Here is a 15,978-nt window from a genome sequence, read left to right as displayed (position 1 = left end):
CCGCTCACACTTACACATGTTTAGAGTTGCCTAATCAACATAATTGTCATTCTTTTAGCTTGAATGAAATTACAGTGTACTTACAGGCTTGTCTTTCCTTCAGTTTGCTCATAAAGGGAATTTGCAGTATCTTGAGCTTGAGCAGCCTGTTTCAGTATTTTAAACTAGTGTTTTCTCAGCCTTTTGGACATGTTTAGCTACATAGACTTAAAGTGAAAGCAGCTTTAACCAGCTCAACCCATAGGTGTGAACAATTTCTCAGTATTTGAAGCAATTCCAGAACTGAAATCTTATTATAAAAGGTGATGATAAAACTAGTTCTAACATAAAAAGTAAGCAAGAAAACTCAAAGCTTTTGGATTCTTTCAGTGTCTTTCATCCGTAACAATGCTTAAATAGAACAAAAATGCGTGAGTCCAGCTTTTTTTTTTTCTTTCTTTCTGTTTTGCAAGTCAACTTTAATAAATATATAGGAAAAGCTGGAGGGGAGGAGGTGACCCAAACTGAACGCCAGCTTTTCTCCAAGGTCTCATATTGCAGAGCACTTAGATCAGTAAAGTGAGGACTAGCACTGTGTCCTGTGTTATTGGACGTTGCTAGTCTAATTTATCTGGAAGTGTACTTCCCAAACAGTTCCAGCTGTCCCAGGAATGCAGTTTAACCATTTTTGTTCATAGTTCTTGGTTAGAAAGAATTAAAAAATGTCATTATGACTGAAGATTTATGCACTGAGATTACAATTGAATACCAGGAGTTAGGTGAAGTTTGTATCTGTTCTTGCACTTGGGTTGGATCCTCCCTCCTTTCTACGCAGAAGGACACAATACTATATTTTATTCTGTGCTTAAAAAAAAAAAGCTATTGTAATAACAACCTTTGTGTCGCAGATGATAAATTTTTTGCCAGTTGCTGTTGAAAGAAGCTGACAAAAAAGCTCAGGGATGTGGAACTCCAGGGAAGATGAGGCTTAGCGAATAGATGCTATATCTGGTCTCCTATTTTAGTGTCTCAGAAGGATAACATTTCTGACTACTTCTCTAATTATAATAGAGAGATTTCAGTCTGTATTTGAATCTAATATTGAGGCTTCCTAACAGTAAGTTTCTTTTACTACCATCATTTGTCAATGCATTAATGCACTGATGGTGCCAAGACTTCGGATCCTGATTAGAACTGATGCATAGTACAGACTTGCAGAGCTAATAACTTCTGAATCCCTACCGCAGACTTGGGTACCTAGATGGAAGAAAAAGACAATTTATTTTTCAGGCAGCACTGTCCTGGAGTAACTATTTTGGAGTCTTGTAGTTAGTTGCTGTTGAGACTTAAAGCTGCCCTCCAAGCAGAAGAATTATTGTGCCTCTCAACACCTCTTACCTACTATGGTTGATTGCTTAGAGTGTGCCAAAAAGTTCTGGGCTTGCATAAAAATGGGAAAATTTTTGTTTCTGTACATTGCTACAGCTCCCAGGCCTTGAAATGTGTCAGCAGTTTCAATTTGATCATTAGTCTATATAAATATGAAAGCTGTGGCATGCAAAAGGCTTTCCCCCTAGGATAACCATATGTGTCCATACCTTCGTGTCTAGGTTGGATAGATTAATATGTGTGTTATTTCAGGGAGGAAGAGTCATCAGTCGTCATGCCCTAGGTGCTGCTGCAGTGTTTCTCCTAGCTGTCCCAGGGCTACCACTGATGCACAGCACGGGGTGCTGGTGGGGAGTTTCTCTCTGCTTCTCCCCAAGGCAGCCACAGTCACAAAGGGGCTGTTATAGAGACCAAGAGCAAAGGTCTTTACAGGTGGGGGCTAAGCCCCACAGAGCTGCTCGCTCACTCCCCGCCGGTGGGGTGGGGGAGAGAATTGGAAAGGTAAAAGTGCAAAAACTCAGGGATTGAGTTTAATAGGTAATGCAAAAGCTGCACACGCAAGCAGAGCAAGAGAATTAATTTGCTACTTCCCATTGGCAGGCAGGTGTTCAGCCATCTCCAGGAAATCAGGGCTTCGTAAGAGTTAGTCTGGAAGACAAATGCTGTAACTCCGAAAGCACCCCTCCTTCCTCCTTCTTCCCCCAGCTTTTATTGCTGAGCACAGCGTCATATGGTCTGGGATATCCCTTTGGCCAGTTTGGGTCAGCTGTCCTGGCCTGCTTGCTGGTGGGACAGCATGAGAAACAGGAACAAAAAAAAAAAGCCTTGATGCTGTACAAGCACTACTCAGCTATAGCTAAAATGTCCCTGTGTTATCAGCATTGTTTTGGTCACAAATCTAAAACATAGCACCATACAAACTACTATGAAGAAAATTAACTCCATCCCAACCAAAACCAGTACACTTAAAAAAAAGGATGGTTCATTACAGAAACAGCCTATCCCAGTTTTTGTGCTGTATTTAGGTATCCATTCATTAAAATGTAATTTTTGTAGTTAAGAGTATTTTGTACAAACCTGCTGGGAGCAGAAAATACACAACCCAAAAATGAGCTTTAGTTAGTTGTTGGCAAGGGCAACACCACCAGCTCAAAATGAAACAAAACACAGAATTACTGTTCTGAAGAGCTTGAAGCCAGAACTGTTTCCTAAGGAAGCCACTACCTTGTGTTGTTGGTCTGTAGCCCTGATATCTGTGCCCCTTGTTTTATTTAGCTACAGGGAAATAATTGGAAGTGATGAGTTCCCATTCTCCACTTCTGTTGACTTTCTATTTTTTCCCTTTCTTCACCAAAAAAAATCTTTTTGCGAATAAGTAGCGGGCTCTTGGGGCACCTGTCCCTCCAGGAGATAGACAGAAGACTCATTTTGAAGCAGAAACTAATATCGGGCATAAGGGAAGGCATTCATTAGTTGTCAGCATTTGTGCATTTAAAAATACTTACTAGATTGCTACAGTCATGTTGTGTCCTGATGCAGGGCAGCGTGAATCCTCACTTCTCTCTCACTGAATTCCAGGTTGTATCTTACCCTCACACAAACAAGGCAGGTTAGGGGGAGCATCGTGGGAAGTAAGCAAGAGATGAGAAGCAACATCCTCAATAGGAGCACACGGAGGATCAGGAGACCTTTGCTCTTTTGTCTCCTTTGCCAGGGACCTGCTAGGCAAATATAAGCATCTCAAGGTCTCTGTTTTTCCCTTTGTTTAAAACTGAAGCAGAATACTGCAAAGCGCTGTGAAGTTTAAATACTAATATTTTATTGTAATAATAATAACCTAAAAATATTACCGGGGTGCAGATTGGTTTGTAAATGCTCTTTTTTTCTTCTTCTGTTTGGAAAAGCTGTAAGCTTCTAGTTTTGTGCGTTAAGACTTCAGTAAGGCACTTAAGCATGCATTTGAAATTAAGCATGTGCATTAGTCCTTTTCTGAATAGACAAAACTATTAATTAGGGCTTGTAGCAAGAATGTTTGTCCAAAGTATTGAATAGAATGTGCTTGGGGTGGGGCGAACACTGCTTTTCAAGCACATACGTATCCTGTTGGTAAAAGCTAATAAATAAAAAAACCTCCAGTTAGTCGTGCACTAGTGTGACCTTCCATCTCTGAGTCCCCCTCTTCCCTTGCTATGCATAATACTAAAGTAGGTTATGATCAATATGGCTAGTGCAGTAAGTGAATGTAATGATGCTAATGAGCCATTTTTTTTTTATAATGATCAGGTTCTCCAGCCCTGCCCAGCAACATGGTATATTTTGGAAGCTCTCAGGATGATGAGGAGGAAGAAGAGGAGGAGGAAGAGACAGAGGACACAAAAACAGCCACAAACAATGCTTCATCATCATGCCAGTCAACCCCCAGGAAAGGAAAAACGCATAAACATGTACCAAATGGGCAAGGTAGGTCCTAAATAGTGCTGTTCTCCTGCACTGCCTAGCAAAGAAATTGTATGAGCTGCATGTGCTTAATCCTTGTCCATCCTTCTGCATCTGAGTGAAAAAGGATACAGGCCATAATGGGAAAATGGAGTGAGATGTAGTGTCAGCATCTTCTGCTTTAACGTGTTATTCCTGACAACCTGAACTCCGTCTGAGGCAGGAGTTATAGACACATGTATGTATGTATAGCCACAGGCAGTCAGTCTCTCTGGCTTTTTTGAGACCGATGTTTAATCTAGAATTATTTTATTTTATCAAAGTTAAATATAAGCATTCATAAGTGTTATCAAAATGTATGACAGGGTAACACTTAATTTCTCACATGCAATATTGATACCACAATTGTAGTAGGTTAAGATACTGCATTCATGTTGGTGATTGAACGATTTTATCTAAGAAGCTTTTTGAAGTCATTTATTTCTTTGCAAATTAACAAAAGCTTCATTCATTACATAGTATTTCTGTCACAATGTTCTTGTGCCATATCTTGATAAATGGATCCATGTATGTTGCAATATCACCTAGTGTAAAATGGAAGACCTAACAGCCATGCTGAAAATTTTCTGAGCCCGCTATAATGCTCCATTGCCAAAGTCCTGTGTGATGTGGTTCTCTCTCCAGCAAGAGCTCTTGTATCATAACAACTCTGTGCCCTCTCTGCCTGACATAATTTCAAAATGGAGCCTGTGCTCTCTGTTCCCTTCCTCAGTATTAGATTATCATGAAAATCTTTCCTTCTGGTGACTGCCCATTCAGCTCCCCTCGTCTTAGAAAGAGGACTGAGAGGAAGGTCTCTCTACAGCCCAGTTTTTGAGAGATGGTTGTGACCTGTGCCTGCTTTTTTTGTTCTTCCATGCCACACTGAAGAGATTAGTAGATCCCAGTTACTTCACTGTGCTGATCCGCATCTCTGCTTTTCAAAAGGGAGTTTTCTGTAAAGGACACCCTTTGTGACGTATACCAAAATTTTTTTCATGACTACGTCTGAATCTGTGTTTTATTGCACACTGAAGCTTGAAAACTCTCTTTTTGTGAACGATTTGTGGAGAAGTACAAGGGGACGTTATGCCTGACAGCATTTCAGCTGTCAGCTGTGAGCAGGAGCTTTAATGTAAAAGCCATGGATCAAAACTTGGCACTTTGGATTGATTTCTAAATAAACCCCCCAAAATAACAGGCACAAAACTTTACATACAGAAAATGTGATTGCATATAATGGAACTGCTGCCTTAGTTTTAAATGTGAAATATCATTACAAAAGGAGCTGATCATGTTCCTTGAGAATGTCCCAGATGGCAGCCACTTTGAAATTAGCTCAAAACCAGAGACACCTGAAATCTTAATTGGGGGGTAAGTAAAGGCAAACTTAATGAGCCATCTAATGGCTTCATAATCTTTATCAATATAGATCAGAGTGAGCATAAATGAAGCTGCTGCTTTAATAGATCTGCAAAAGACCTTTATAAAATACATAGGAGACAACGTGAGATGTTTTGACAAAAGTGATGAAACAGGAATTCCCAGAGAAGGCAGCTGCTGCTTCTTCGTCATCGTAAATTCTTTTCTTTCCCTTCCTCTTTTTTTTTTTTTTTTTTTTTTTTTTTTAATTAAAATTTCCTTACCCAGGGGTATTCCCATTTTTCAGTGTCTGTTATTTTGGTTGACAGCCAATAGTATTTTTGTTTTCTGTGAATAAAGTAGGTTCTGGTTCATGTGTGTCTGTTTTAAATGAGACCACACACAAAGGCAGTCCAGGGACGGGTGCAGCAAATGAACTAAATCTAGCGTGAGAGTCTATTTTTAATGAATTAAAGTCTTTTGTTTTTAATATACAATGTGTAGTCAAGCACTTTGGACCTGAAAATGCTAAGTATTTGCTATGACATACAACAAGAAAGGTTCAGAGCTTGATTAATGTCATTAGAGTCAAATGATTGCTTTCTACTAAATGGGGGCCAGAACAACTTTCCTGGGCGAAGTCATTTGTCAATATCCTCTTTTGGTGCCAATATGGGGTGTTATTAGGGTTGCACACCAAACTATTTGTTATAACCTATCCTGTTGAGCTACCTTTTGGACAGCTAAAACAATCAAAAATGCCTAAGTATGAATAAGACGCACATGTAACACGTGACATAGTTTGCTGCACGAATTGAAGTAATTAGCTCAACTGACTTGTTGCCTTCTAACCTTACTCCTACACAGATGTATTTAAAGCATCAGATTGTTACCTGTGCCTTTTCATCCTCCTTTCTTAGTACTTCCGATGTGCTGCACACATATCCAACTGTTAAAGAGCAAAGTAAAATGGTTGACAGGAGAAGTGTTTGTGCCCCACATTCATGGGAGTGTGGAAAAGAGATATGTAGCAACGTGCAAGTCTTTTCTTTGTGCAATATCTTAGTGCAAGCAGTGATAGTCTTGTGGTCAAACTGTTTTCTAAGATATTGCTGTGGTTGCTGCAAGGGAAAATGGTAGGGCTGTGCTCTTAAAAATTGATTTCATGTCATTGCCAAAATTCAGCTGATTAGACTGAGTCTGACATATGTTAAGAGGAGTTAGCAGTAGATAAAGGCTTGGATGTCATTGGTGGTACTTTGTGCCTTGGTTAGAAACCAGTATTAGTTCTGGGTAGGTATCTCATGTCATGTGGGATGTTATGCATGTAACTTTCCCCATTACTGTCTTCTTCGGTGTGCTTAAACTTAAAATGAACAATTCTCACTAAGAGAAGATTCTCTCTAAAGACTTTCAGTTTTTGTTTGCAAGAGAACGGTTCTCTTGTAATGTAGAATAAAACGTGTGAGTGGTTCTTACTTGCTTATGGATCTCACAGTACATGTCATAGATTAATTCAGGTCAGAGAAGACCCCCTGTTCTGCAAAATACCATTGTTAACATTTCTGACAAATTCAGCAATAAAATTGGCAGAGGTTTGCGCTTTTAATTATATATGCTTTGAGGAAGGGGAGATTTTTAGAAGCTTTCTAAAACTTGATGTGGAATTTTGGTCCTAATCAGAATGATTTTAACTGAGTTAGGATTTATAGCGGGGTTAAAACAGTGAAAGGCCAGAAACTCGTCAACTGAATCACTTAGTCTCCATATAGCTACTGACTTCAAAGGATATTTTCCCAGCTGAGAAGCCATATGAACATTTAGTTGGAATAGAGAAATCCCTCTTGCTGTTTCAGTCAGTGATTTCATCTTTTTAAAGCATGTAGTTCCCTTTTAACTTCAGACCTTCCAAGTAAGTTTGTGGTGAATTTTAAAATTAACATGTGGAAAATTAGGGGTGCTATGGTGCTGCATATCGCAGCAGATAGAGCAGAGCTTCGGATGACTGTGTTGTAATTGCAGCCCTGTTACTGACCCTTTTGAGTGTGGGTGTAGGAGCCCCGTAATTCTTGGTGTTTAGATCCAGAACACCCAGCCATGGGACGCCTGTGTGCTGCTCAGATGGATATGCTTATTTTCCAGCTTGTATTTTGTACGCATCTCAAATGACCATCAGTCTATATGAGACTATTACACGGCTTTGAATGCAAGGAATTCAGTGGAAGAAGCAGGCAGGAGCATTGGCTTAAACAATGTGTTTTTTCTTCAGTGTAGCTGCCAGGTGTGGGGAGAAGCTTCTCAACCACAGCCTGGATGACAGGGCATCTTGCCAACATGGAGGAGGAGATGGAGAGACATTGATCTGTTAGAAAATTGACCTTATGCAAAGGGAGGAGGGCGTCAGTCATCAGCTGCTGCAGGCTGACGTGCAGGGAAAGCAGGTTCTCCGCAAGTGAGCTGTACTCCGCTTCCCTGGGGGACAGGGAGGTACTGAGTCTAAATTACATCTCCCTGCTGCTCGGAGGAAATTCCAAGTTGTAGGTAAAAGGGTAGGCTTAGGTCTCTGTTTCTTTAAAACTAATTCTTTGAATTCCTCACAACTAAATAAATCCTACTTTGATTTCATTCTGTGGCACAATGGAAGGTTTTCTCTGCAGGCTCCTGAAGGAAAATGTTTGCAGGTGCCAAGTGTTTTGTTAGGCAGGCTGGGATCGGGAGCTGGAAGATGCAGTTAGGGAGTTGTTGGGTTATCAGTCCCATCACAAGAGCAAAGGGGGATAGGCGTTACTCTACTTGAAAGGGCTTGTGGACTGGAAAAGGGCCTCAGGAGGAACAGCGTACACAGATACAGTGGCGCAGACAACTTCAAAATTGCACGCAAGAGGCTACAGTTCCTCTAATAATGGTGGGCTAATTTCCTCAAGAAGGATGATTGCAGGATTAGGTATTTCTCACACCAGCGCAGCGGTTCAGAGGTGGAGAGAAGTATATATCTGGGCCAGCATACCTGGGAATGCTTTGTTTGTCTTCAGACACCTGAGATGGACAATTAAGGTCTAATTTACATTTAGGAAAACGGAGTTAGCCATTATTTGTAACCAGACTTCTTCATGAAGGAGACTCTTGTTTTCTTAGCTGGAGCAAACCAGCTCCAGTGTGTCAGAAAACATGCTGGTCCATGCTGTGTTTTGTTAACATGGTCGGATAAAAACTGCTCTGCATGCCTTTGGCCTGAAATGAGCAGGGGAGAAAATTGTATAGATGCCTTTTTTTCTTGGGGCTCAAATTTCAAAACAGATCTGGCAGTAGTGCGTAGTAAGCAGGCATCGCTAGAAATACTATACTCTGCTTTAGTGCCGTCTTCCTTGCTTACCAGAAATACAGAAGAATGTTTCGCTTCTCAATTTGCAATGGATAATTTAGCAGAGTAATTTCCTTACATGTGTAGTAACAAAGACGATGCAGGAAAAGATCGTAGATAGCTTTTTTTTTCCTTATTTCATGATACAGTTCAATGCAGTGTTTGTATATCTTGGGCTTAAATTGCATATCTTTCACATACATTATTGTTTGAATGTATTGTGAGAAAATTCTAATTTGTGGCTGCAATTCTTTATTTAGTTTTGTTTTTAACTAAATTTGATATTTGTGGGTGGGTATATAAGACAGAGTCTTAGGCTCATGCATCTTTTTTTAGTGAAATTAATCCTGAAGAGGTAAACATTTAGAAGAAAAATACTTTTTTGCATCCCGCTAAAATGCAGAATGAGAAAATTTCAGGCAGAGTGCTACAATAGTTAATGGGTAGGCAATTATTTTGATGATTTACAGCCTTTTGTTGAAATACCATGGAACCAGTAATTGTTGCAATAAACATTTTTGCACATTTAATTTTTCTGCAAAAATATGTAACATGAAAATTACCCGTTTTGGAGTAATTTGCATATTTAAATATGCAAATCAGGCACAACACATTTGGGGATTTGCGGATTTTCAGTAGCTAGATGTATGACCTGTGGAGGAGAATAGGGGAGCTGGAAGTTGCTCAAAAAAATTGAATTGTTATCCTGGTGAGAGACTCGTGATAACAGATAGGCACTTCTTGTATGGACTTGCTGCTTAGCGAGTGACCCTTTTGATGTTGTTTGTGTCGTAGTGGTTAGGTGAGAGTAATGAATTTGTGCTAAGACGAGACACTTGGTATTGAATTTTTGCAAACGGTGGCGTGGTGTCTCATACCAATAATGCTCCTCTCAGTGGCCCAATATATTCTTGCGCACGTAGAGGTTTGAGCTGTGTTATTGATAGTGTCAAAAAGAAATTCAGTGTTATGTACAACAGTTCTCCTGTTTGACTTCTGTTAGCATGCAGCTATGGAAATTTTGTTGCAGGGTTGTCCATTGACAAACCGCATAGTGTTGGATTATGGCTGGAGAAGCATGGAAACAGTGGTACCGCGTGTTTTCATATGATGTTGTGGTGTCCTTTTCTCCTGAAGGACGCCTTTGCTACTGACCCTGAGTAGGTAGATCGTGTTGGGGGGCTCCAGAAGAGCTTCTATCTCTGGAAATGGTTTAGAGAAGTCTGAACATACCCAACACTTAAGGAAAACAATCGGCAGTATTAAAATACTCTGTTTTATGGAAGTAGATCATTGTTTTAGTTCCTCTGGGAGGGGAAAAGAATTATTGCCTGGGTCCTTTAAGGCAGTTTGAGAGCCACATAAATGTTTTCACAGTGACTTAAAACTGAATTAAAGCCAGAGCAAGAATGTTTTTGTACAGTAACGGATACTTAATGCCAGAAAGTTGATTAATATTACATCTCTTCCCAAAGATGATCTATGTAACAACATGAGGTTTGCATTGGGATAGCTGGCTCGGGTTCACAACATTGGCAAGGCTTCCTTTTCTCCTTCTAAAAACAAAGCTTCTCCCTTTCACTCGTATCTTCCCTCTTTGTTTTGGATAGTTTCATGAATGTGCAATCACTTGCTTTATGCAGCATAAGCTCTGCAACACGCAGCATATATGTACATGTATGGTCCATGCCTTCATCTTCCAGATACTGGCATAAAGCAAAAGGGTTCATACATCAGTACTCTGCTGTCCCTGCAATGGACTCCCCTGTTATCTCAAGTATAAAGCATATCTGGTGCAGCAGTAAACTCCGGGAGGGCTTGGGGAGAGAAAGCTTTGCCCATGGAGTCAGCAGTTGGCTGAACCCAGTCTAGTAATTCTGCTGCTTGCACAGTGAAAGCCTGATTATTGTACATATTATAAATTGGCTTCTGAATGGCTGGCTGGATGTATCCTATAAAATATTTGCGTGCAAATTAATTTGTAGGAATACTTCAGAAAATTGGTGAAAACACAATAAATGTTTATCGCTCACTACAGTGTCAATTCCTGTAGTAAATGCTTAGTTAATCTGTAGCAATTGAGCACATCTGTGGCTGTACTTGATCAAAAAGTTTTTTGGCCATTGTTATAGCTGCACCTATTACACGCATAATTTGCACGGTTTGCATTGGTTTGCATAGGGATTCTTTGTCACAGTTTCAAATGAGATACCCCAAAGTCCCTGTGTGGGATTCTGGGTGAATATTGGTGCCCGGGGTCCAGTGTACCCAGTGCAGAGAGCACTGTGGTGAATCCATGGGGATCATGCCTGCCATAAAGTATACCAGTGGTTTAAAAACCCCCAGTGCTTGCAAGTTTTGAATGTAGTGGTTCAGTTTCTTAGCATTTGATCATCACTGCTAACCAAAAGACCCACAAGTATTTCACTCTGGGACTCTTATTGTTTCAGCTTAATAATAATTGCTTTGAAGGACACGGCATTTTGAGAATGAGCATTCAGATAGATATGGATAAAAAGATATCCCTTTATTCTATTTGAAGTGTCTGAACACTAATAATTTACTTGCACTTTCAATTATTTGTTAGTAGTGCTCTTACCTTTAACTAAAAGCTGTTCTGGAAATATAGAACTGGTTCAGGCAGCATAAAATAATCATAGTTCAGACTACAAAGGATTTCTGCTTTAATAATGTGAGTTTCAACCACTTCGGCTTTTTTTTCTGTCTTTTTGTTTCTTAATGAAATTATTGCTTCAAGGATGAAACCTTGGCTACTCTTTCATGAGTCAAAAAAATAACCGGGAGCAGAACATTGGCTACTGCGTGTGTCAGTTATTGCTAGGATGGGAGACTGTAGCTGGGACATACCTATATCTGGGCTTAGTAAAGCATAAGGTACACCTTTTCTGCTTTGCTGAATACCTCAGAAATATTGAAGATCTGGCAGACATGAAGGAGAATGTAATTTGCTGCATAAGAGGACACAAAAGAATTAGTAATTATTTTATTGTTAAATTAGATTTGGTCTCAGTAATATTTAATGCAGAGGTTTTTTGGGGGTTGTTGTTTTCTCTCCTTTGAGAAGTGGCGATTTCTGTCTTACTATCAGTTACTCTTCAACAATGAGATTTCTTGGGGGCCTTTTTGGTCTTCCCTGGTGATTTCATCTTTTCACTGAACTGTCTTACTAGCTATTAGGGCCAGAGTTCAATCCTGTATTGTACTAAATAACTTATTTATTGTCAAAATAACTTTCACATATTTACTCAGATGGGAGCGAAATCATAGTCCAGGGGATTCCCCCCCCCCCCCCCCCCCCCGCCCCTTAAATGCTTGGCTTGTGATACTTTTTTGTATTTAGTGAAGTTAACGTTTTGATACTTGTTTACATGATATGTTTTTTAATTCTGCGGAACTTATTATTGCGGAAAGGTTTTTATACCTATCTAGCTGGATATAACAATATTCTAGGCGCTGGAAAATCAAACACTGATTTTTTTTTTATAGAAACTGATACCATCTACTGTTTAACTAGAGACAGCTTGACTAAGACTATTTTGCATCTACGTGTCTCCCTTTTTATTGTGTTTTCAGGCTTTAAGATTTTTAAGCTTTTCCTGTGAGACTGAACATTATTTCTCTCCCATTTCTCTCTTCCCCCTTTCAAGAATCCTACAAAATTAAGACAAAAGATAATTACTCAGAGGGTAAAACTGGCAGGGTTCCCACGACACTTAAAATTAATGAGCTGTTGCATATAAAATATACCTTGTCTCATGTTCGCCTTTTTTTTATTATTATTATTTATTTTTGAACCATAAAAGTGCACAATTTGGCTTTTTGGCTGTGTTTTCTGTTTTAGTAATTTTCAGTTTATAAAGTGGCAACTGAATACAGAAAACTAATCTCTCTGACTTAACATTTCCGTATGAGCAGATCAGTACATACAATTTGTTCCCTCCAAAGGAAGAGATCACTCGCAGTGATGAAATACATATTAACGAAGCTGCCATCAGTTGTTTGTGCTGTGTCTTCTTAAAAGTAAATAGTTGCGCTTCCTGCGTCTGTAGCGCATTCCATCTGATGGGAGAACTCCTTACAAAGGAGGATAAATGTATTGTCGTGAACTCCCTGAGAGGGGTTGGCAATTATTATCAGTTCCGTCACTGGAAATGAGACGTGGAGGTTACGCGACTTTCACTGAAATCACTGAGAAATCCTTGGCTGGCTGGGGCAGCGCCAGTTGCTCCTGAGCTCAGGAGTGATGGAGCCATGGGGGAATTTGCGATGACTTCTGTGCCGATGGCTTTTCTCTCATTCTTACTCAGTTTATGCAAGAGGGAAGGAAGAGAGGAGGATGAGTAATTGCAATTTTTTATTTTTTACATAATCTGCTTCAACATTTATGACTGACTGAATATGATAAGTGATCTGAATAACAAATTTGTCAATAGCCTGCTGGAGCTTTGGCTTTTGGAGGTGCAGCAGGAAGTTAGATAAATGGTTGGAAAGGGTTGGAGGTAGGCGTCTGCTCAAAAGCAGCTTAGATGCCCCTCTTCTGTCCAGCAGGATTGTTGGTTGTTTATTATAACTACTATTACTGCTGCTGCTACTGCAATACCACAGGACATCTGTAGACAGCTAAGCTTCACAATTTAGATAAAAATATATGTATTGTAGGTATATCATGTTCAGTGACAAAAGGAGGCTTTCATTTCACAAGAAAACAATAACTTAATTAATTTAATTAACGTTCCCAAACAGTTGGGGTGTGTTGTGTGTGATAAATATGATTTTTAGATGCTTGTGCTATTAAGTATTTATGAATTTTCATATTTACATCCTTTTCTAAACTATGGCAAAAAGGCAGAGGTAAAAACCAAGAGTAGATGAGTAGAGAAGACAGGAGGGCCTTGCCATTGTGGGTGTTGGATTGCAAGCCTCATGGACCTCTGTCAAGTGCTTCACTGAAGAGGGGGCAGCACTGACATAAATCACCACATTTTTGATTAACAAACAAACAGAAATTTGACTTTTTTTTTTTTAACTTCAGCTTTTCATGTTCCTTGACAACAAAAGAGTAGTGACTATACTTAAATAAATTCAGCATAGGGACAGGAGCAAAACTTGCTGAGATACTTGTATACGTTTGCATGATATTTATTGTACAAAAAATATGGTTTCTGTTCTGTGCTTTCTTATCCCTGTACTTCAGCAGAATGCTAGGGTGCTCAGCACAGGTCCCAACATTACTTTTTATGACATGCTTCAAAATGGTTTTAGTATTTTCCTTTCTTTGCCAAAGTACCTTTTTCAATTTGCAGCTTGTCTGCTACAGGCAAACTGCTGTTAGTTTGGTTCAGAAGTTTGGATATTGATGAAAACAAAACATGCTTTTTCATGGAATGTTTCCTTTCTTTTATGTTAATATAAAAATAAATCCTTTTTCTGTTTAGGTTATGTTTAGAATTCCCTTGCTGCAACAGCAAAAAGTTAATTAAAACTCTCATAAATAAAAATCAAACTGATAAGTCTAAATTTAGGTCAATCAAAACAGTAATATACCTTGTATGTTTTAATTTGGATATTGAAGATAATGTGTGTTAACAAGCAAAGGAAATACATTAGTAAATCTGTTCATATAAAGACATATGCAAAATAGTGCTTCTATTTTGGTATTGATTTTACTTTAGTTGTAAGAAGACACATACTAAATATCCAACACTGACAGCAGAGAAAGTTGGGTTGTTTTGAATGAAGAGCTTGGTCTTGTATGGGTTGGTTTTTGCGTTTTGTTTTTTTTCCTTAATAGTCTGATTTTCTCTCTTCTCAGTTTTCAATGGGTCCAGCAAATCATCGAAGGAGAAAGAACCTGCTCAGAAACACAAAAGCAAAGAGGCCACACCAGGGAAGGAGAGGAACAGCGAAAATAAGGCTGAGAGCCGAAAAGACCAGGCTGCTGCTAATCACCATCCTACTACAAACACTGGCTCCTCTACGAAAGGGCTCACTGCTAACAACCACCATACTCTTCATAGATCGGCTCAGGACTTAAGGAAACAGGTAATAAATTGTACTCTACTGTGGACACAGGGGAAATGCAGACTTTTAAGGTGCTAGCTCCATTTTCCATTGCCTGGTATAGAGCAAACATGGTAGTCCTTAAAAGCATCCTCTGGAGACAGCAGAGAGTTAGTTTTCAGTGAAAGAGAAAGAAAGAAGGAAAAAAGAAAAGTGATGCATACATGGGAAGTCAGTATGATAAAGCGTGCTTTACAACCCTGTCTTTATATTATCCGGTGTATAAGTATGAGAGAGTAAAGTTCCCATAGTTAGTTATTAAACCCTTCTGACTGGCACTTTTGTTGTCCTCTCTGCTGTGACAAGGCTGGCAGCACGTGGAAAAATGAACTCCTTTTGTGTACGGCTGGTCTGCTCAGGTTGTCTTAGAGGCTTACTGGCATGGTAGGGAAGCTGACATTACACTCAGTTGTCTTGTATTGCATGTGGGCAACACAAACCTCGGAGTCCGGGAAAAATGTTTTGCCTGATGCATGAAGAAGGTGCTCCAGGATATTGCCTGCTTCACAGTGGGCATACCAGCTAGGGAGAAATTCAGAGTTTCATGTTACCTGGTTGAAAACTAGCAAAAAAATTCAGCAAGAGGTTTGTCTCAGCCTGACTTGTATTTGGGTGTGGAAGTTTAGCAGACCAATCTTTCAGTGCTTATGACTGGCATTTGGGCAGGATGCATCTCCATCTATTTTTGATGATTGGATCAAAGGGCTCCTAAAATAGCAACTGTCAAATATGTTTTTATAGAAGACTTTCAAAATGCCCAGTCAGTGTCCTTATTCAGTCTGAGGCTAGGTTACCAAGGTACCTGTGCTAGGGCAATGCAGTATGGAAAGAAAGCTTGCTGCGCTTTTGCCTTACATTTTTTTGGTTCAGTGGTTAATTCTCAACAGACCAATTAGAGGCAGTCTTTATTTGCTGGCATCTAAAGGTTTTTCTTCTAAGTAGGCTGGTCTGGGCTTCAGTGGAGCAGGAATTGCCATCTTGTAGGGCTGTCACAGCCTTAAATGGCACCTCTCAGTCATAGGCTTGGAAATGAAAAATGGCAAAAAGAAAAACAGGCAAGGTGCTCTTGCCAAGGAAATATTTCATACCCTGTGCCTCAGTGGTGTTCAGCTTCTCCTGAAATGCCTCCACTGGATTTGTACTACCTTCTAAATCAAATTTGAGATCCTGAAGTCTCTATCTACAGTGTATTTCTTTTCACCTCTGTAAGGCTTTCATTCTTTATTCCCCCATGGCAATTTTGCTTATCTAGTCATCAGCTTAACTGCCTACCTTTTGCATCCTTTCGGCTTTCTGTATTGTGACTACCAGCATCCTATCGTTCTTGCTGT

The 15,978-nt window shown here is 39.6% G+C and overlaps 1 protein-coding gene across 4 annotated transcripts in view; it reads left to right on the top strand.

The window, feature by feature from the left end:
• JARID2 (jumonji and AT-rich interaction domain containing 2) overlaps positions 1 to 15,978 on the top strand; it is a 225,212-nt gene that overhangs the window by 168,641 nt on the left and 40,593 nt on the right. For all 4 annotated transcript variants that reach the window (XM_049823873.1, XM_049823872.1, XM_049823875.1 and 1 more), the window contains 2 exons: positions 3,652 to 3,828; positions 14,400 to 14,629. In XM_049823873.1, coding sequence (XP_049679830.1) covers positions 3,652 to 3,828; positions 14,400 to 14,629 — 407 coding nt within the window. The remainder of the gene's footprint in view (positions 1 to 3,651; positions 3,829 to 14,399; positions 14,630 to 15,978) is intronic.

The sequence above is a fragment of the Accipiter gentilis genome, chromosome 20, assembly GCF_929443795.1.
Source record: "Accipiter gentilis chromosome 20, bAccGen1.1, whole genome shotgun sequence".
Lineage (NCBI taxonomy): Eukaryota > Metazoa > Chordata > Aves > Accipitriformes > Accipitridae > Astur > Astur gentilis.
Note: the sequence above shows the minus strand (reverse complement) of the source record. Positions and strands in the feature narration are given on the sequence as shown.